The 21,976-nt window shown below is 45.3% G+C and overlaps 2 protein-coding genes across 8 annotated transcripts in view; both read right to left on the reverse strand.

Annotated features, from left to right (window-relative positions):
• ndrg3a (ndrg family member 3a) overlaps nucleotides 1–1,341 on the reverse strand; it is a 101,299-nt gene extending 99,958 nt beyond the window's left edge. For all 3 annotated transcript variants that reach the window (XM_063215533.1, XM_063215532.1, XM_063215531.1), the window contains exon 1: nucleotides 1,183–1,341. The gene's annotated coding sequence lies outside the window, so the exon portion shown is untranslated. The remainder of the gene's footprint in view (nucleotides 1–1,182) is intronic.
• A 504-nt stretch (nucleotides 1,342–1,845) lies between these two features.
• Nucleotides 1,846–21,976, reverse strand: part of phf20a (PHD finger protein 20, a) — a 29,074-nt gene continuing 8,943 nt past the window's right edge. For 3 of the 5 annotated variants that reach the window (XM_063215536.1, XM_063215534.1, XM_063215535.1), the window contains exons 7-20: nucleotides 21,083–21,190; nucleotides 20,697–20,870; nucleotides 20,014–20,064; nucleotides 18,449–18,552; nucleotides 17,997–18,186; nucleotides 17,489–17,767; nucleotides 16,633–16,737; nucleotides 15,338–15,508; nucleotides 14,641–14,825; nucleotides 12,901–13,000; nucleotides 10,191–10,386; nucleotides 7,195–7,678; nucleotides 6,292–6,514; nucleotides 1,846–3,651 (exon numbers count right to left, since the gene is read on the reverse strand). In XM_063215536.1, the coding sequence (XP_063071606.1) occupies nucleotides 3,509–3,651; nucleotides 6,292–6,514; nucleotides 7,195–7,678; nucleotides 10,191–10,386; nucleotides 12,901–13,000; nucleotides 14,641–14,825; nucleotides 15,338–15,508; nucleotides 16,633–16,737; nucleotides 17,489–17,767; nucleotides 17,997–18,186; nucleotides 18,449–18,552; nucleotides 20,014–20,064; nucleotides 20,697–20,870; nucleotides 21,083–21,190 (2,513 nt within the window). In that variant the 3' untranslated portion in view covers nucleotides 1,846–3,508. The remainder of the gene's footprint in view (nucleotides 3,652–6,291; nucleotides 6,515–7,194; nucleotides 7,679–10,190; nucleotides 10,387–12,900; nucleotides 13,001–14,640; nucleotides 14,826–15,337; nucleotides 15,509–16,632; nucleotides 16,738–17,488; nucleotides 17,768–17,996; nucleotides 18,187–18,448; nucleotides 18,553–20,013; nucleotides 20,065–20,696; nucleotides 20,871–21,082; nucleotides 21,191–21,976) is intronic. The other 2 variants (XM_063215537.1, XM_063215538.1) reach the window with 1 other exon arrangement.

Consider the following 21,976-nt stretch of genomic DNA (forward strand, 5'->3'; position numbering starts at 1 on the left):
ACATGAACCAACGGTTCAGTATTTACAGTGTCCACACACCAACCCATCTCCTCCGTCATATGGATAGTGGTGCTGACGGACGCGCAGGCGCGCGCGCGCACGCACACCTGCCAACATGCACCAGTAGGCTACGGAAAGACCTCCACCAAAGCGACCTTCGCTTGAACAAGTGACCGACGACAATGTCATGACGGTGATGCCGGAAGTTGTGCAATACACGCCCACTGATCGTTCCCCACTCCAACTCCATCAGTAGAACGCGGAGAGGTTGTGCGCGTCCACCGCCCCCCTTGCAGTTTTCACAAATATAACGTCAAAGAAACAGCCAAAGCTCACTACAGCCTACCTACTCTGAAAATGTGCCCGTGTCCGTACTACACAAGCACGTTTTGTAATGTATTAGGCCTTACGTTCTCAACTGTAACCCGGTATTATTGAAAGCTCTCTTGGACACGAGGTGTTCAGTAAAACGGTAACCGTGACTTTTAATAAATGGGTAACAGGTGACAAATTACAGAAGCGCATAATATCCCTCGTGTTATATACCCTTTCCCGGAATACTCCATCCTCGCAGTAGGCTACAATGCACGTCTTGAATCTGTTGAGCTGCCTCCACATAAGGCTACATTTGGAGAGAATATTTTACTTTCACCTGAAGTAGGCTACGGGGATGCTAGAACAGAAAAGAAGCGTGTAAACATGCGTAAAGGTATCCGTGATTATGTTAAGAATGGAAAAGTTTGAATTAATCGGGGTCTACTCTAATAGGGTAACATACTGAAGTCTTTACGCACGAATAAAGACCGAGAAAAGCTTCCACCTCAGCCGCGGATCATATCCAATGATATTTCCCCCTTTCCTTATATAACTTCTGTGAATGATCTGGAAACGGCACGAGCTATTCGTGTAAATGTGGGCTACTGCTTCGGTAAACCTTTTTCTCCTTATTATTGTTAACGCGGTCGCGCAATGGAGAAATTACTGACACGCATAGGAAAATAAAAACATAATTGTTGCATTGGCCTGTGTCGAGCTGTAAACCAGATTGAATGCATCTCTCCACCGGCAATATCACTTAAGCACCCCATTATTTTCATCACTGCAATATCCACATCTGCATTTGACATTTTCTAAGGGAAAAATGGATCACAGCACGACAGCGACGCACTGTAGCCTACTTACCGCCTGGAACAAAAAATACAAAACGTCTCCCGACTTCAAAGAAATTTCCAACAGGGTCGCCTTAAACTGAAACAGTGTTGATCAGAGGGTCCGTTCGGTTGCACGTTCAGGTTCGGCTGTACGCTACTCCGGTTCCTCTTGCTTTCGATGTCACTCTCGCGCTGGGCGGAACTAGTATCCACACATTGCAGCCAAGACGTGAAGGAGGACGAGCGAGGCAGCTGCACAAATGCATGTGTACGCCCCATAGATGGAACGCCCCCGTGAGGATATCTGATGATACATACAGAAATGTGCTACTGATTTGAATCGTGCCCCTGATTTGTCGGTTCGCAGAGGCTTAATACAAACACGGTGTACATTTCCCTCTGTAATGATGAAAAATATATTGCGTGACCTAAAAAACAGGCTATAGCTGTTGATCTACTTTGTTCATTGTGCCACCTCAGCTGGATTGAACATCCCAAAGGGCATACTATAAATGGAATACAGAGTATCTCTTTGATATTTAAGCCCAGTAAATATATTACTGTGTACTGTATATTAACAACTATGGCTGCCAAGTACATTTTGCAGTCACTCATCATTAATAAAAAACACCACTGGATAGAAGTATAATAAATAAGAAATGAAACCAAACAAATGAGACATGGCAAAAAGAGATGTAAGCGATTTCAATTTATTCAGAAGAGCCACAGTAGTTTGCACATCACAAACTATGAACATTATTTTTCTTCTGTACAGCCAATTCTATTGAACATCCCTTCATTTGCGGAGGAAATACAGACAGAAGATCTACAGAATCGGACATTAATTTCAGCCCATCGGTTCACAGCCACGGTATAGTCAAGATCATGAGAGCTCGCTTGATTCCAACATGAAGTGAAGTTAGAGCACAAATCAACAAGAAAGATCTGAAATACCCTTTTGAAAAAAAAAGTGCTGACACAAGCAGAGCTCAGTTCACCCAACTATGGTGTAAATGTATGCCCATTGAAACCATAGAGACACCACTGTGGACTAGAGAGAGCATCAACAGTGATAAGCCTGCACATTCTAACATCAGGGACAATAGATCCATCTGCATTGGTACAGCAATAAATTAAGTAGACTAAATATTATTCTGTATTTATTTACAAATAGAAAAAAGGCAGAATAGGATAGAAACCAAACAAAGGCTAACAGACATATTCAGAAACAAAGACCTTCTCATCATAGCGGATTACACCACTTCAGATGTAAGGAGGAGGATACATGACTATTTCTTTCTTTATACAGTCACTGGGGGAGAACCCAAAGGATACACAATCACAGAGGATTCGTTACCATAAGGGGTCATTGACATTTTTAGTAGCAAATGTCAAGGTGTGGTGACCACAGCAAATGCCACTATTGTAAGAGGTAAATTACTTTTTTTTGTCTAGTTTTGTCCCTTAACCTACTAATGTAACTGAGGGACAAAAACACCTTTCTGGAGTCATCTGTGTGTGATTAATCCTGAGGTGACTCAAGGTGGGCTAGCATGTAGATCATTCCATGTCAGCTTTCAATTCCAGTTGAAGGAGAGGATTGTGCACATCCCAAGAAAAGGTGCAGGGCGAAGGCCAACTGTAGTTTTCAAAGGGAGAAGTCCGCACACTTAAAATCCTTTCTGTTGCCTTTTATTATTTCATGGCTGGATAAAAGACAACAAAAAGGATTTTAAGTGTGCGGACTTCTCACTTTGAAAGCTTTCAATTCCATGCTCGGCTCAAGCCAACCATTTCCAGATAGTGTGTAGTAGACTTTATTGGAAGTCTAAGTGCGTACTCGTTTCTAATTAAGGAAAAATAATACTTTAAAAGAAGGATAATATCTAGTAGTGAGCACAACCATCTTTCTTTTACAGTTCAGATTCAGGATGCTGGACAACTCTATATGACCACGGAGCAATGGTTTGAAGTCGTCTTGGAGCTATGCTTAAAGTTTCTCATCACTTTAACACTTTGGAAAACCCTGGATCTCACCATCCATCACCACAGTACACCACCACATTCTCTGACCAATAAAGAGTAGACGGCACGTCTGCGAGTCTTGTTTTGCACTCAGTATCTCAACAGAGGAAACTCAGAGCAGCACAAAGTATGGATGACTGGGCTACAAACTAGCCCACTGAATGTCTCAATCTTGATCTCCTTTCTACGTCGTCACCCTGTTTTCCTCAGATCAGTTCTTTGGATCCTTCTTTGGTGCTTCTCCTGTCCTCTCCCCTCTAGACTGTAAGCAGTTGGGTGGAGTTGGCTGGCTGGCTGGCTCTCTCTCTCTCTAGCGCCCCCTGTGTGTGTGGTCAGGCGCTGCAGGTGAGGGCAATCTGTTGCACCTTGCCCAGCTCTGACAGCAGTTCCTTGATGCGGTGCTTCAGCTGGGGGAGACGAGACAGGGGCTCTGGGGGCTCCAGCTCTCCCGTGTAGTCCAGACAACTCTCCAGTACTGCAGGAGGAAATGCAAGACAAAGACAGGGTGGATTATCATCAACATACCGGGTCATCTCTCTCTCTCTCTCTCTCTCTCTCTCTCTCTCTCTCTCGCGCCCGCTCTTTCTCTCTCTCGCTCGCTCTCTCGCTCGCTCTCTCGCTCTCTCTCTCTCGCTCTCTCCCGCTCATACACACATGCACTCCCACTCCAGCTTGCCTGTCTAGTCTAGGCAACTCTTCAGAACTAAAGGAGGAAATGTAAGACAAATGTAACACAAGTTAATATGAATATACCATGATTCGCATGATGGTGCAGAGCTCAATGAAGACACTCACAGTGTCCACACTATACACTTCTCTCAGTCCCTCAATGTGTGTGTGAGTGAGTGAGTGAGTGAGTGAGTGAGTGAGTGAGTGAGTGAGTGAGTGAGTGAGTGAGTGAGTGAGTGAGTGAGTGAGTGAGTGAGTGAGTGAGTGAGAGAGAGAGAGAGAGTGTGTGAACACATACACACAGGCACTCTGCACACACACCTCATATATTGGACAAGTACACATTTTCAAATATCTTGTGCATTTGCGACGTGTGGATATTAAGGCTGAAATTGCCTTCAAACTGTGACATCAAATTGTAGTAATCTATTCACCACTCAACGAGAAAAAAGGAACACGTGCTGAAATGTTAATATAGAATGAACCATTGAACACACAAATGGGTGAAAAGCACATGCTATAAAAGCAGACGTGTATCTAGTCACTGTACAGATATGCCACTGAGGTTGAGATTCCCTCCACACAACAAAAGCTGGAAATTGTAATTGTGCAGAACTACCCGCCTCCATTAACAGCAACACACATAGTAAAAGGTAGTAAATTGATTTGAAATGTGAAGCTGGCTCATACAAGTTACAACTCAGTTTTGTACAGGCTGAGGAGAGGGCAGGGGTGAGCGATCCCCTGCTCCATACTGTGAAAATGATTTAGTAGAAAAGCCGATGACACCCGTCTAGACACCGTCAAGAGGCTGAAGAAGGCTTACTTCGAAACGTCTGTCGGTCATGCTAACACACTAGAATAAAATACTAGAATTACACCTGAGAATGCGCTTTTTCTACTTAATATGAAATTTGCCGTTTGCTCGCACCCAAAGATCTTGTAAGAAACAGTTGGGAGTTGAGCACACTTTCAGACTATGCTGTGAAAAAAGACTATGCTGTGAAAACACAGACGGACCCACAGCACTCGAGCCAGGCTTACTAATGAAGAGGGTGGATTTGCAAGACTTCTGTCAGCGTTTTGCCAGGCCAGCCTTAATTACAGGCCGACAGGACTCAAGAGTGTTCAACCAAAAATCCAGCAAACGTGGCACTGCTCGAGAAGTGGTGATTGTCTGCGAAAGGTATTTGTGCTGCCTGAATACACTCTCACTCCTTGTTTAAGTGTCAGGACTGGCTCTGCAGCTTGTCGTTTGGCTGTCTGCAGTCTGTTTGCCAGAAACAGGACTGTGCCCCTGGGGTAACGTATTTTTGGTACATGAAGAGCGACTCTTTAGGCAAGGCAAGGCAAGTTTATTTATATAGCGCATTTCATACACAGGTGCAACTCAATGTGTTTCACAAAGTTAACAAATGTAAATGAAAGGAAACAGACAGTCTGTTTGATGTAATATTCACGTCTACCAAAAGGTGAAGATCCCAAGCTTTGCAAAGGGCAAAATACACTGCCTTATATGCCTTTGGGCTCTTGAACACCCAATTTCAACTTTCGACTATTGACTGAAGCATTAGGATGGGACAGGTAGCACACTTGGGGAAGTGATGCACAGGATTCGAGGTGAAAATAGAATCTGATCAAATCGAGAGGCAAGTGCCATCGTGCACCCTAAAAAAGCAGTACGATTATTATTCCTAACTGCCATACTGCTGAATCTAATTTGACAGCGCTCATTGCTGCCGGGCTTGGCTTGTGCCCAAGTGTCCACCCCTTGAGCTGATGTAATACCTACAGTAAGCATGTCATTATCCCTCAAGTAGATGCCTATTGATTGAGGAGGAGTCTGGGAGTAACTCTGAGGCCACAGAAAGTGGGTAGGTGTAGCCAAGACCGCGGTGTTGTTATTGCAGGCCAAAACAACAAATGGAATAACAGTGTATAAAATGGGACAGAACAGCAGTGTGATTTTTTTTGTAATTCAGATCACACACTCAAAGGAAGATCCAACTCCTTCTCTATGAAGTCCATGCAGGGTGTGTGTGTGTGTGTGTGTGTGTGTGTGTGTGTGTGTGTGTGTGTGTGTGTGTGTGTGTGTGTGTGTGTGCGCGCGTTTGTGTGTTCATGTGTATGTCTACGTCTCCCCTCACCATCTAACTCCTTCTCGATGAAGTCCATGCAGGGTGTGTGTGTGCGTGCGTGTGTTTGTGTGTTTATGTGTGTGTGTGTCTGTGTCTGTGTCTCCCCTCACCGTCTAACTCTATGAAGTCCATGCAGGGTGTGTGTGTGCTTACGTGTGTGTGTGTGTGTGTGTGTGTGTGTGTGTGTGTGTGTGTGTGTTTGCTGCACCCGTTGTGACTGCCATCGTTAATGTAGTGGAGAAGACCTTAGATATGGCTGTGTGTGTGTGTGTGTGTGTGTGTGTGTGTGTGTCTGCGTCTCCGCTCACCGTCTAACTCCTTCTCGATGAAGTCCATGCGGTGCACGACCTCGTCCTGCACGGTCTCGATGTGGTCCAGCAGGTTGGTCTGCCACTGCTGCTGCTGAGCACTGCTGCAACCGCCACCGCCACCGATGCCACCCCGGTGCCCACCGCCGCCACCCGGGTACCCATCATCCTCCTCTTCCAGCTTCACCTTCACATCACTCCCATCGCCCCACCGCCAGCACTCCTACAAACACAGGGACATAATATAATGTTAGCTCGTACCGTATAAAATATGTCAAATAAGCTGGAGTGCTGCTAGAAGCAGCCAGTGCTACAGTAATCTGTCACGGGGAACCCTCAAGTTTTACCTGTCCAATTTAACCAGGATGCTCAGCGATGCTTAGTTTGCACAGAACATTTTTGAGTCTCCAAAGACAGAGATCAACACTGTTCTCTTGATGAACATGGTATTTCTTCAATTTCTGTGAAATATTATAAAATTGAATCCCAATTTTCTTGCTTTGCATTAGAATGTGCAGTGAATGTGCAATGTCCCCAATGCACGTTTGCTCATGAAAGTACAAGTTATTTGAAGAATCTTGATATTTACTGACTTTTGTGAAAGCACTGCTATTATTCTGAGCACACCTGTAAATTTACCTTCTTTCTCTGTATCAGTGTGTGTTGTGAGTGAATGTGTCAGACACAAACACTGATAGACATGTGTGCGCACGCACACACACACACACACACACACACACACACACACACACACACACACACACACACACACACACACACACACACACACACACACACACACACACACACACACACACACACGTCAGCCCCCCTAGTGTAGGTGTGTTTCAATCTTAACTTGCCCCGTCTGGTCATTGCAGGTGTGTTTTTATGTTGACTTGCCTTGTCTGGCCGCTGCTGCCTGGCGTAGTGCCGCCCCCCCTGCGTGTCGTAGCCGTGCAGGTCCCCGTTGTCCATGTAGGAGGCGCCAGAGGAGCTCCTCTTCTCCACCACCAGGGCGCGCGGCTTCTGGTAGCAGTGCTCGCTGCTGATGTAGGACAGGAAGGCGTCCTGGAACGAGGAGCTCAGCGGGGACAACGAGGACGAGGACGATGACGACGACGACACGTGTGACGACAGGGAGGAGGTGGAGGAGGACGGGGCGCGGCGCTGACCCGAACCTTGGCCACTGGCAGCTCCTCCTCCTCCAGTCGAGATGATGGCGGTGGAGGAGGCGTTTGTTGAGGGCGTGTTCTCGTCTGGGCTAGTGGCGTGCGTTCCTCCTCCTGCCACTGGGAAGCTGGCATCCTCCTCCTTCTTGATGGAGCTGGAGGAGGTGCTCTGCCAGGGCTCACACCACAGCTGCAGGTCAGGGTGGCTCTGGTCTCTGTGTTGGTAAGAGATGAGGGAGGGTAAAAGATGGCATCAATGATGAGCCTCAGCATTTTACACACAAGCCGTAGAGACCATATACATGGCATCACTGAGGGCCTCAGCACATTGGCTCGGAAGCGAAATTGCTCCGCAGTGCTGTCTGACACATTTCTGACCCCCAAACCCAATTTCACACAAACATAGCATCGATAGTCAATGATCGGCTCAGAAAAAATAGAACGCTCCTCTAATGGCTTGCCGACATCCGCGAATATCCGGACATCGGTGCCGGTGTGCGTGGTTGTATTGACAACAATGGAATCGAACTTTGGCGGAGCCTTGCGCCAGGGGCACGTGCAAGTGAATTATTTTCCCTAAGTGAAGTGAAATTCAGCATTCATTTCTGTGAGGGAAGCGAAAAGGAGGAAAGAGGGGCAAAGGGGGCTGAAGACAAGTGAAATTAAAAAGTTGAATCCTATGCAAGTGAGGAGCCTACACACGAAGCTCTGTCCACTAGCTCCATACAGAACACTCCTACTGATAGACGGTTACAGTCTTCACTTGAACAAAATACAAGACTCAAGGTTATAATTACTCGCGCTGGCCCCTAGCAAGAAAAGATTAAAAGCAGACAGAAATAAATGTGTCTATAACTGGCAATATATTTAGAAACAAGCCACCACTGTTTTAAAATGTGAGGAAGAACAAAGGCCAGAAGGCATTGATTGTGTTGTCTGAGCTATATTTAGAAGCCCTGTGCAGAGACGCGCCACAGGTAGTCTGCATCTATTTAAGGACTAAGATGGTGGAGCAGCTAGAATTTTGCAGCACTTGCTCTTTTCAGGCCCATGGCTGTTGGCTCAGCCCTGCCGTGTCCTCTCTCTCAAGCGCAGTGTTTCTCAAACTTTTTCAGACCAAGGACCACCTTGTCTCCCAAAAATGGTCAGGGACCACCTGTCAACTGAATTGACAGTTGATGGGTGCTAATTTGACACGGCTAATTTCGATGCAGATCGCTTACTTTTTCATCACATTACATTCACATTTTGGTTAAAACAAGACTTCAGCTATTACATATACTTTTAGCTTTGTAATTATGTTATTATTCATTATGTTATAAATATAGCCTACTGCTACCTTGTCTTGGAAAAGTAGAAATCCCCTCACGGAACACCTGAGCTCTGTCGCGGACCACCAGTGGTCCCCGTACACACACTTTGAGAATCACTGCTCTAGCGACACCTGGAAATAATGATCCTTTTTATCATCGGCATATCTGCCCTACACCAACTGCCCATAACGCAACTGGGGGATAAGTAGTGCTGACGACAGCCTTCTCCACGAAGCTTTAGTATAGAGATGATGTACGGGATAGGCAGAGCAAGATACGTCATGGAAATGCATGTCTATGGGGGCTAATTGGAGATCAGTTCTAGACTGCTTAGCATAGGTGTGACGTTATTGCACATTTATGCAGACTGCATACAGCAGGATTGGTGAAACCCCCCCCCCCCCTCCCACACACACACACCTTTTTTAAGTCATCATAACCAATATTGCTCTATGCGTCATGTATTGTTTGAGTGTAGAGATACAACTCACACAATAAGCTGGGATGAGAGCCAGTACAAAAAATGCTTTGTAGGCCTGTGATGTTTCCGTTTGCTGACACAGCCCCTCTCTTCGGAAGTGTGTCATTATGACTAAGGCCTTGTGTACACGGATCTGGATATTTTTAAGCACTTTTATCCCTTCATATTTTTATCTTCTGATAACAAGTGGATACAATTAATTTAAATGCTTATGCTAACATAAAACCGTGTGGAATATGGAATTACTAGCCATGGAATCTGCTTTTCTGTTTACCAGGCAATAAGTCATAGTTTAAAAAAAAGACAAGAATTTCTTGCACCCTTCTCATTTACATGTGTCCATTTCAAGTTTTCAAAACGCCTCAATTTGACATATGATCAGACACCTCTACCATTTTCGGATCAATCAGGCACATGCACACAGGTGGGGGGGCTGTGCTGTGCTATGCTGTGCTGTGCTGACTGCAGGACTCCCATCTTCAACTCCAGCACTTGCTGCACTTCCATTTTTTAAACATTTGTTTAAACAGCTTCTTTCTTCCAGAAAATTTGTCATCATACTGTAACTAATATACAGTAGGCAAGACATATCTATCATGTTTGGGTCAGTAGAATGAATTCTATGAGCATGGGGGTGCTGTGATACAGTGTCCGGCTCTCTCCCCCGCTCATTCCCTGTCTCATCTCAAACTGTCGTGTCCTAATAAACGCACAAAAAGTCATAAAAAACCAAGCCCTCAGAGCTGTTTTTGGCCAAAAGGGGCGTCGTGTTGTGTATGCTGTGCTGTGCCGGGGTGCATTCCTCAAAAGAGAAGTTGTTAGCCTGTTAGCAACTTCGATAGTTGCCAATGGGAAAATGCATTGAAGACAACAAAGTAGCTAATGTAGTAAGCTACTTTGGTTTCGAGAAATGCACCCCTATGCTGTACTCACTGCAGGACTCCGATCTTGAGCTGCAGGCCGTTGAGCACCTCGAGCACCTGCTGCACATCCCCCAGCAGCTGGTGCGTGGCCGTGATCTTGCGCGCATTCTGGTGCGAGTAGTTCTCCTTCAGGAAGGACAGGCCGTACATGTGGCCACTGCTCAGCCACTCACGATCACACCAGTAGCGCAGGCTCTGCCTCTGGCCTGGGGGTGAGAGGGGGGGGGAGATAGAGAGAGAAAGACAGACAGAAAGAAAGGAGAAGAAGGATGGAGAGAGAGAGAGAGAGAGAGAGAACAAGAGAGACAGAAAGAAGGGAAAAGGATGGAGAGAGAGACGGCGAGAGACAGAGAGATACATAGAGAGAGTGAGAGAGAGAGAGAGAGAGAGAGAGAGAGAGAGAGAGAGAGAGAGAGAGAGAGAGAGAGAGAGAGAGAGAGAGAGAGAGAGAGAAACAGAGACAGACAGACAGACAGACAGAGACAATTACAAGTGGGGAAACAGATGGACGACACAGCCAACCAAATATTCCAACAAAAAAAAAAGAAGAAACAGCAAGACAAAGAATTTCACAAAGAAATGGTTTCCAATAAAAGGGCTGAAACTCAAAATACAGAAGCTAAACACTAAATAAGAAAAGGATAGACGAAAAGGATCTCCTTGTAATCCCTCTCAGTGATGGCAAGATCCTCTTTGAAGGTGATGCATGCGGTACGGTAGCAATGCAATATTCTCATCCCAACACTATCTGCTGAGACACGGGCATGAGCGCATAATGCTCTCTAATATGTAACTCAAGGCAGATTAATATGAAACCGGCTTAGTTATGCTGTGGGATTAGGGCCTCTGGGTAAGCCTGGATTTCTCCCCCTGCGTCTCAGTGCACTCGTGTGGCGGTGCGTTGACGCTGGCGTTTGCTGTTGAACCTGGCCTGGATAGCAGGCGCATATACATTCTTTTTGGGCTTGTGGACAAAGTGTGGCCATAAATGAGCGGACAGTGTGACCCCGTTTACAATTGGGTTTTAAGAGCATGGTCTCAGGAGATTAAATCACAAGTGGACAGAGCTAAATAGCCACCGACATGTACACGTACTGTGACTCCATTACCTAAGCCATTGACAAGGGAGGGGGGTTACTTGTATGCTGGATTTATAACTTACCAACGCTAATATTTTGCATTCATAAAAATATCGTCATCAATGAATATTCGCACGTAACGTCGATTTACTAGGCTTTTGACTTGAAAAAAGGCAAATATACAAACATTGCAAAACATTAAAAGCCTAGGTTAAGTTGCTGAGTTCTAAGTGTTTGTTTTGCCAACCCAAGAGTAACGAAAGGTAAACCAATTTCCACGAATTTACACCTCTAGACAGGTGAGACTTGTGGAGGAACATTCACACTACAAGGAACATAAATTATTGGAGGTCCACCATCAGAACGGAAGAGGCAGAACTAAGACATGAAAAATCTTCAGTTCGAAAACAAAAAAAAGTCCAATTCCCTTACAATGTAGCCCTTGTGAGTGCCATGACCTGGGGTCTAATTGAAACTAATACCCCTCATGCTTTTTCCTTTTCTTGTGGCCTCTTGCCTTGGTGTCGTCCCGCCACCGCGGAGAAAACAACCTAAAAGTTTTCCTGCAGTCAGCTTACACAGAGCAAGTTTTGAAGCTTCTCCCCATTCAACATCCCCATTAAAAATTTGAAAATTTTGCGTTTGTGAGATATCATACAAAACTTCAAATTTTTCGGGAATTCCCATGGGTCCCGCGGAATTCCCGGGGAATGAGAGTCAAAATTGTATCATACCGTGATTGGGATGGGACGGGAATAAAAATGAACAGGAGCGGGCGAGAGCGGGCAGGAGCGGTAATGACAAAAATACATGATGATTTTCATCATATTTGAAACAGCCAAAAGTAGCCTACGTCTGTCCATTGTTTCCGCTTTCTGACATGGCCCCCCTTGAGACGACATGTGCGCATGCTATGAGGACAGCGTGAACCACTGCACGCTGCTTATTTTTTCATAATTTAAAAAATCCCCCGTTTTTTTTTTCTTTTGATGAAACAAGACAAACTGAAGTGGGAGGCAGTGGGATTGATTTTGAGTGGGAGAGGGCGGGATTGGGAGACATTCTTACAGGACTGGGACGGGAGTCAGGGCGGGATATTTTTTTTTTAACTCCAGTTGGGATAGGACTGGATGGGATTTTTTTGGGGGGACTGGAATGGGACGGGAGTGAAAATCCACTCCCGTGTCACGGTACATACACACTAAGATGTTCGCGTTCACTTAACGTCTCCGAGAGCATCGCGAGTCCGAGAGGTTCGGGGTCTGCCTTTCACACTGCACAGTCAACGTCCACGTTCTATCCGCGGGCAGCAGCCATTCATTTTCAATGGGAGCCGCTCATTGAACGCAAACGTCCGCGCAGGAAAATGGACTCGAGTTCTATTTTCAAGGAGCATCGCGGACATGTTCGGTCGGGCCGGACATGCGCCGCACTTACACCGCGCTCCTGTGTGCAAGGCATGATCATCTGTGGTCATGTATTCTAACAGTTTCGGACTGATAACGGACACGTGAAGTGGACGTCCGCGCCGTTGGTGTGTATGCACCGTCATGCTCTACAAAGGAGAACAGGCTCAGCTGAAGTGGGAGCAAGAGTATAGGTGAAGGTGAAGTTGGAGATGGAGTTGGAGGGCAGCCTTACCTGGAGGGTCTCTGCAGATGTAGCAGGTGTACCTGTCGGGTACGTTGTCTTCCAGCAGACCCATACAGGTGCCATGCTGCCAGCACAGACACTCCTCACACTGCACACAGGAGGAGACAGGAGAGTCGTTAATAAACACATGAGGAGGAGAGTCGTTAATACACACACACACACACTCACATACGAGGAGGAGTCATTAACACACACGCACACACACGATGAGGAGAGAGGAGTCGTTAAGACACACACACACACACACACACACACACACACACACACACACACACACACACACACACACACACACACACACACACACACACACACACACACACACACACACACAGGAGAAGGAGGAGAAGGAGAGTCATTAACACACACACACAAACACACCGGGAGTCATTAACAGACACCACATTGAATGAGGAGGGCGCGCGCGCACACACACACACAGTCATTAATAGATACAAACACACACAGCTGTCTTAGCCACAGGTATCAGACTAACAAATACACAAACACTTCACAACAACTCCATTACAATGATGCACTTATACGACTGATTAATTTATTTCAGTGACGTACTCCAAGCGTGGGGGGAAATTACGTGGACTTGGACTTTGAATGCCACCCAGTAAGCCAAATGTGGAAGCTTTATACATGGAGATAATTTTGGGAAGTGAGTTTTGCTATTTATTCAAAACAATGGTAGAGTAACGCACACAGGGGTGACTTCCAACTAGGGGTGTATATCACAACCTCCATGACGATACAATTCAATGTTGATATCTTATTATTCGAAGCGATACGATTCGATTATTTTCGATACTTAAGAATGCCCAACGATACGATACGATTGTTTTCCCAATTACTTTTCCACTTCTATTAAGTTATTGGGCAGGGGCCAGCGATTCGATTATTTTCGATACTTGAGAATGCCCCACGATATGACACGAATAGATTCAATCATCAGAATACATCACCATATATTGATACATTTCAATATTATTTACACCCCTACTTCCAACACTGCATGTAATGGAGACATCACAGATTATGACCCCCACAACCAAAATGTTGCACAATGTTGGCAGTGAGGAGTCATCACCTTGTCCACACGCTGACACTCCACAGCTAAAATGAACTGGCCAGACTCCTTAGCCTTATATACCAGCCTAAATGTGAGACTGGATGTGTAATTTAGTCTGGCCCCGATGAACGACACATCCGAAGATTGTTGATGAGAACAACCTGTTGTTTTTCAACCCGTGCCTGTGCCTGTAGGCCAGCGCTCTGACCAGCCGGCGCTCTGACCAATCAGCAATCTTTCTCGTTGATGTGCTTCCCCAACGTTGCGAGCTTCGTCGTCACTCCCTCAAAACCCTGTCCGATTTGATTCAAAATGTTCGACGATGCGAGGCTAGACGACCACTCTCAGCCGAAAAATGTCGGCGTCCAGCGGGTGGCGCTGGTTTACTAGGCTACCAGACTCCTACTTCTTCACAACTGCTTTCGTCCTGCACCTGGCCTCAGTGAGCTGGGATGTGCCATACATTTTGTCTGTTAAAGAAATCAGTCTTGGCCGATGTCAGGTTTATTCAAGTAAAGTTTGCCTGAATAAACCCAACATTGGCAGACAGTGTGCTGTATCTTTTTTTGCATGACGTCATCCCTTTACCTGCACCTTAGAAATTATCCTGGGTGAGCGGTTTACCTCTTCAAAATAAAAAAGATGCTCACCTGGATCATGAAGTCATTGTCTTCCTCCACCTCGCACACGCAGCGCACGATCTCCGAGCCGTCACCCGTCTCCGTCGCCATGGAGTCGTCGTCACTGAGGTAGGAGTCCAGGACAGACTCCTCCTCAGCCTCCTCATCGCTCCACCCACAGCTGTCCGTCGACCAATCCGTGCCGTAGTCCTCATCTACAGGTGGGCAGGGATGGGTGGAGGAGAAGACGTCAATCAGACCAATCACAAGTGAGGACAACTCGATGACAAAAAAAAAAACGTAAGGACGGGAATCTGCGATGTGGAGACTGCAGCTGATGTGTGGTGTGTCTAAGGTCTCTAGTCTAGCACACAGCCTTGCACTCTACAGGAGAAAAGTGAGCAACTACATTAGTAAAGAACACTAGGAAGGAAGCAAAGGCCCGACTCCATGGAAACAAGACGAGTTCTCGCGTATGCCATGTTAGACTGCTATGGCTCTCAGCCAGCCTCAGCCAAGAAGCTGAACAACCACTATAAAAGTAAACAAAGAAAAATGAGGAAGGGAAAAAAATGAAGAAATGAAAAAAAAAAAATTAAACCGAGAACAGGTCTGTTTCAATGGTGTCAAGCCTGTGTAGGAAAGAAAGGTTAGTGATGTCGAGATAGGCAAGCGCACACGTCACACACACACACACATTCACGCGCGCGAACACGCTGGTACCCACCCTCTACACGACTCTGCTGTGTGTGATGGAAGTGTCCGGGCCTGCGGGAGTAGGCCTCAGGCTTGTGGTGACTGAGCGAGGGGGGCAATTTGAGGGGGGGCAAGCCCAATTTGGTGGAGCTCTGATGCTGGAATAGGGAGAAGTCAATATTCTCCTCACTACCGCGGTAGTCTGACCAGGCCAGAGCAGAACAGCAGGGGGCGAATGGAAAACAGGCACCGGGAGATGGTTGCAGAGCGCAACGGGAAACGGGAGGGGAGTGGAGAGAAAGCAGACGCAGAGCAACAAATTACTTGTAAAATACAATAAACATAAAATAAAAATGTTTAAAAAACATTGAGGGGAGATATTTAGGGGCACACACACCCCCACGCAGTCATTAAAAATAAAATGGAACATAAAATGAAGCAATAGGAAAGGTCGATGGCAAGAGTGCAGAATTTCTGAAGCACACCCAGGGGAGGGGAGAAATGCAGTCGTGTGCAACGCTGCTGGTGAATTATGGCATTTAAGTCGTCAAGGTACACAGTACGGTGCCTGCCTTGTTTCAAGTATTTGTTTCACATTGGCCTCCATCCAAAATGCAGTCAGGTATTCCAAAAGTTGCTGTTGATGTCAACTGTAAACACCGCTTACTAAGTGAGGCTATTAGGCATACATCTACACATTCACCTTGTATATCTTTATTAGAAGAAAATCACAAGCACGTCATCCACGATGGCTCCACCCTTGATAAGAGGAAAAAAGGGAGCCGAGGCCATCTGCAGTGTCAAACTTTAAAAATGATTGAAACTAAAAACCTTTTTTGTACCTACAAGCTGTAGAGTTTAGAGCAAAGCCCCATGAGTTATGGCTTTTCCCTGGATCTTCAGTTTCCATGCAGCAGAAGCAGCTTTTCATTTTACCCACACCACCAACAATATCTCTATATCTTACAAAACAATAAAACCTTGTGAGGAAATATCAGCAAAGCCAGAGAGACCATAAATCTACAGGTGCTGTGTGTGTGTGTGTGTGTGTGTGTGTGTGTGTGTGTGTGTGTGTGTGTGTGTGTGTGTGTGTGTGTGTGTGTGTGTGTGTGTGAGTGTGAGTGTGTGTGTGTGTGTGTGTGAGTGAGTGAGTGAGTGAGTGAGTGAGTGAGTGAGTGAGAGACAGAGAGAGAGAGAGAGAGAGAGAGAGAGACTGGAAATGGAAGATTGGTAAACGAAGAAGGGAGTGGAGAGGGGGCACAGTGTAGAGCAGAGTTAACTTGGCCCCAGGCATTCTATTTTGTATGAGGAGCTTTCTTCCCCTACCTGACTTGGACTTCTTCTTCTTTTTCTTCTTCTTGAGTTTGATGCGGAGGAAATCCTTGTTCTTCTTCTCTTTCGTCTTCTCTCTCTCCTTCAGGCACACTGCCGCTGAGGGAAAGAGCAGAGTAGAGAATGTTGTTTTTTTAATCCCCAGGGATATAAAGATGCTGGTTAAAAAACATAAGGGAGATATTCTGTAACAAAACATTCAAGCTACATTCTGTTATTGCAATGAACTGTATGAGGGGAAATGTAATCTTTTCTTATTGGTTTCAGTTGTGCAGTTTAAAAATTATTATGTAACAACAGTAAAGGACAGCAGTCATATTGAAACCTGATCATGACAAAAATGTTGCAACTGTATTGTTGGAAAAGGATTTCTGCGGACAGTTAAGCTTCTCTAGTATAGAAACAGGACCGGCATGCAGAGGTGCAATTTATCGCTCTCCAAAAAACCTTCAAAGATTTTCTATATGGTAACCAAGACAATTCATACCATGCACCACCAATGCAACAAAGTGGGATCAAGTCTAATCTGCCAAATTGGTGTGACATTCCATTGCACTCCACTTATTCTCCTAGTCTCCTAAGGTTCAATGCTGCAATCCTATGGCAGCCATGTCCCTTTAGGTCACGTGGATTCCGGAAGAAACTCTGCATGAACCATCACTGCCTACACAGACAGATAAGCTGCTCACATATAGAAACAGCACTGACGAGCATATATGTGACTAAACTGTCTGTACATACCCCAACCAACATATATACCCTTATATTCCTGTCCCACTCTTCACTGCGCTATCCTAAATAAAGGCAAAAGAGCCCCCGATTTTCTTTTTTTTCCTTTCCAAAAACCTACCTATGTCTATGGGGCTCCTGTCGCGGTCTGTGTTTGTGTGGGCGTTCCTCTCCAGCTGGTTCTCTTTGCTCTTGTCCTTCAGCAGGGGCCTCTGGTGATGGTGGTGCTGATGCTGATGCTGATGTTGATGCTGTTGATGCTGCTGCTGGTGTTGGTGTTGGAGCTGGATGTCAACAGCAGGGGGCGCTGAGGTGCGCCTCTTCTCCCCCAGCAGCAGCCCGGTCTTGGCCTCACAACGGGGAGACGTGGGTGTCCGACTGGGGCTGAGCTGAGAAGAGTCTACACACACAAAAGCCAGAGGGAAAAAAACAGAGACGTAGATATAGACAGACACAGACACAGACACACAGGGTGACTCTTGGTGCGTATATACCTTCCTTTCCGTCACACCATCACAATCATTAAACATTTGCCTTGTTGAAAACATGTAAAACCCATTCCTCTTTGCATCAACATCCATTTGCCTTTTTGGCACAACGGACCTCAATCCGGTATCCGTTCTACTCACGCATGGATGCAGAGATGGTGCGCCTCCTCTTGGGACTGTCCCGTACGTTGGTGTTAGGCGCCCCTGCTTGTTTGGGGCCCCCTCCTGCTGTAGTGGGGGTGGGGGTGGGGGTGGTGGGGCTGAGGTCCCCCTCCTCCAGAGGCTTGGTGTCCCCATGGTAGTACTTCATGTGATAGTGCAGAAGCTTGGCCTTTACGGAAGGGGTGCGCAAAAAAGTCATTACGACAATATATATTGCAATACTACATTGATTCATGAGAGCAACCATTTTTTTTTTTCATTCTTGCGAAAGAAAAATTAAGAAAAAACACTGGGAATGGTTTGTGAGTGAGCATCTGACAAAACAAATTCAACCTCCAGTCCTGTTGGTTTTCATTCAGTTGTGTTGAGATGGAAGATTAGATTGTGCACAGCAACGATAGTATCGTGGTGCGTATGGAATCAATCGCTACCTTGCGGAAGGACTTGGTGCAGCCGGGTGCGCTGCACTTGAAGGCGTTGTGGTCCAGGTTGATGGACAGCACGGGGGGAGGCTGGTTCTTCACCACGCGGTACACTGCAACACAGGAACACACAAGCAGAATACATTAGGAACACTGGGTAAAATGAGAATTAAAAATGACAAACAAACAATGAACAAAACAGAACAAAGAACATAATTAACATTAACAAGAATAATAATGAAATGTATTACAAAATATTAACAATAACAGCATGTTATTGGCCCCATCTCAGCTTTTATCAAATTTCAATTATACTGGAAGTTTCCCTCAAAACAATATTCAGCTGATTTGTTGTCTTTGCATCAAGTATGGATTGAATATTTGGAATCTTGGTGGTGGCATTTTTTTTGTTTTCGGTCACAACTTGCCAAGTATTGCAATGGTACTCGACATCATTGTAAATGAGGGCTGGGCCCTCAATGATTCTTCGAGTTTAAATAAATGAAAAGAAGAAAAGTATCTTTTTCTGATTTGGGTTTGCACATTCAGGGCTATGGCCTTGAAGTGAAAAGGCTGGGCGCTGGAGGTGGCTGCTCCCACGATCTTGAATAAGCCGTTTCAGCACAAACTCCTTGGCTGTGTTATAATCGCTCCTTGAAACCCATTTTTATGCCATAGCATTCAATACATCATGAATGCCTTATTTTTTTCTCTATATTTGTTGTCTAGCCCATGTTATTTTGTCCCTTCTATAGCAGGTCACACCACTTAGCTTGTCCAGCACATTTGGCTGCTGTATTGACTGACTTGCATAGAAATCATCATGACCATGAACCATTATTAGACTTGTCCACATAAAATGAATTCACTTTTGCGTCAATATTTTTTTAATGTGTACAGAAACGTTGTATTAAAGTTTGTTGGTGGAATGTGTGCAGGATTTCTTTACACTTGAATGACAACCCCACTGGGATAATATCCTACGCACCTGCCCAACTACAGAGCAAAAGCGTCTTTGTTGAACTGAAAAAAAAAAATGTTTTAATGTGTAACGTCTTGCAAACTCAAATAGACTCTGATTAGCTAAAGCAGTGCACTTGCTGTTGCCGTTACAGTTGGTAATAGTATCGCTAATTCAGACGCCTACACTGAACTGATTGGCAATGCATCATAAAAGCAAATTCTAATGCAGCGGTTCTTAACCTTTTTTCCTTAACGCACCCCCTGACCTGTGCCCAAGACAAGCTGTGCACCCCCAACCCAAACCTGTACACGTATTTACGCACTAAAAAAAGATTTAAGTGATCAATTAAATTGATTCTTGCTTGAGACATTAATCAATACCATAATGACTTCACATGGGGACCAGAACATGTTTTAATTTGGTTTTGATTTGGCCTAATTATAATGTTCGCTAGCAAATTTTGGTCACAACCTGAACACAAAAAAAAATATGTGCACCCCCTGAAATCTCTGGCACCCCCAGGGGGTGCCCGCACCCCAGGTTAAGAACCACTGTTCTAATGTTCTGCTCATTTTAGAGGCAGAATGTATTTCCCCTATAGTGTACTCACATGGCTCTCTGCTGAAGCGGTTGGGGTTGTGGAAGCCCTGCTTCCTCACCGCTAAGGAAGATGAAAACAAAACAAGTAGTCGTAAGTCCACCTTTCCATTACATGACTACAAATCACACGAAACAAACAGATGTGACAGCTAAAACCAACAACAAAAAAGGAAAGAGAAAGAGCACTGTGTTAGATCTACTTTGTGGACCTTACTTATCTTCCATATCATACTCAAAATTACTTCTGAATATGAAGTGCACAGAAGTGTAGTACATAACACTGGTTAGAGAATGTAGCCTCAAAGTCTGGTGACACAATTAAAAGTAGGTGAAACAGATTGCACAAGAACTGAGCAAAATAAGAACATGTTGTTCCATCATTTAACCACCAGAGGGGAGTGTTGTCACCTCCCTCCCTCAAACGCATCCTGTGGTCACTGCATGCACCCACTACTAGATACACTTACATTTTGCAAATGTAAAATTGTATCAGAAATAAAAAAAGAATGTAAATCGCAGGCCATTTTTGATCTTGTATTACAGGAAATGTCAATCATGTATTTTGGCTAAATCAAAATCAGTATATACAACCTCTGGTGCTATTAAACAGTCTGGTTGTTTAGACAAATAAAAGTAAAACCATGAAAGGTTCAGCATGTTGCCGTCATGTTCACTGTACATGGAACTACTTACGTTTGACTGGTGGGGTTACAGTTGGTGTGCCCGTGTCTGATTGGCCCTGAGCTGCCTGCACAGGCGTGCTATTGGATGGCTGGGCCAGAGCCGGTGCAGTAGATGCAGATGCTGCTGGCTCATTCTGATTGGACGCCTCCGTATGGGATGCAGTTCCATTTTGGAGACAACTCTCTGAAAACAAACACAGGGTGTCTATATAAAAATACAATCACATTCAGCACACAATTGTGTTCAGGTTTTAATGAATTTGTGTAAATGTGATGCATGCTTCACATGGGCCCATTTTTCAGACCCCTCACTGGTACTTGTTTAATTTACGAAAAAAAGATACACACACTGTAACTACAAAGTTAAAAAAATAAAAACGACCACCAATGACTAACCGGTATGGCCGTCAGCTTTGCTTTTCTTGGTCAGCGAGGCCTGTTCTACAGAGAGCCTCCTCTTCTTCAGCACAGATGAGTTGCAGTCCTCCTTCCCAGCCCAGGACTCTGGCAAGCACAGACAGACACCTCAGATGTTATGGTAGACTCCTACACCTACTCCTGCTTATTATCACTAAGCACACGCAATACAGTACATCTGCTGTCTGTTATTAAAATCACCTGCAGTTTGCATAAGCCCAAATACAGAGAGATGCTGTAGCGTCTGGGGTGTGTGTGTGTGTGTGTGTGTGTGTGTGTGTGTGTGTGTGTGTGTGTGTGTGTGTGTGTGTGTGTGTGTGTGTGTGTGTGTGTGTGTGTGTGTGTCCGCACCTAATTTCGAACCGACTAACAATATGTTTGTGCTGAAAATCAGAGAATCTTAAAGAAAGTTGGTGATGTGAAATGAAAAATACTTGGGAAATGTGATGGAAACATAGATGACAGGAGGTTCATCTGGATATCGTGCGGTTCACAACTCGTTATGCAAAGTTATTCAGTGTCTGATTCCAAATGCAGCTGGTAATGGACACAGCATTGATACGGTGCAGGCCTGCCTGACAACAGCTTGCATGTGGGTGTGAGCATGTTTATGGGTCCTATTCAATCTAGCACCTCCCGCTCTCTTCTTTTGATTGTGGCCTTGTGATGTAAGACAATACGTCATTGAGGATTTACGTTTTATTCAACATCTCGCAAAAGGACCATTCAAAAAGGTAATTTCATAAGTTGCAATTGCAATGCTGAATGGGAAAAAGCCCCCCCCAAAAAATTCTCCCTAGGCTGACAGCGGGGACACGTTACCGTTTCCTCCATGGAGGTGGGGCAACACTGAGGCACAAGGCCACAAGCAGA

Source organism: Engraulis encrasicolus, chromosome 14 (assembly GCF_034702125.1).
Source record: "Engraulis encrasicolus isolate BLACKSEA-1 chromosome 14, IST_EnEncr_1.0, whole genome shotgun sequence".
Taxonomy (NCBI): domain Eukaryota; kingdom Metazoa; phylum Chordata; class Actinopteri; order Clupeiformes; family Engraulidae; genus Engraulis; species Engraulis encrasicolus.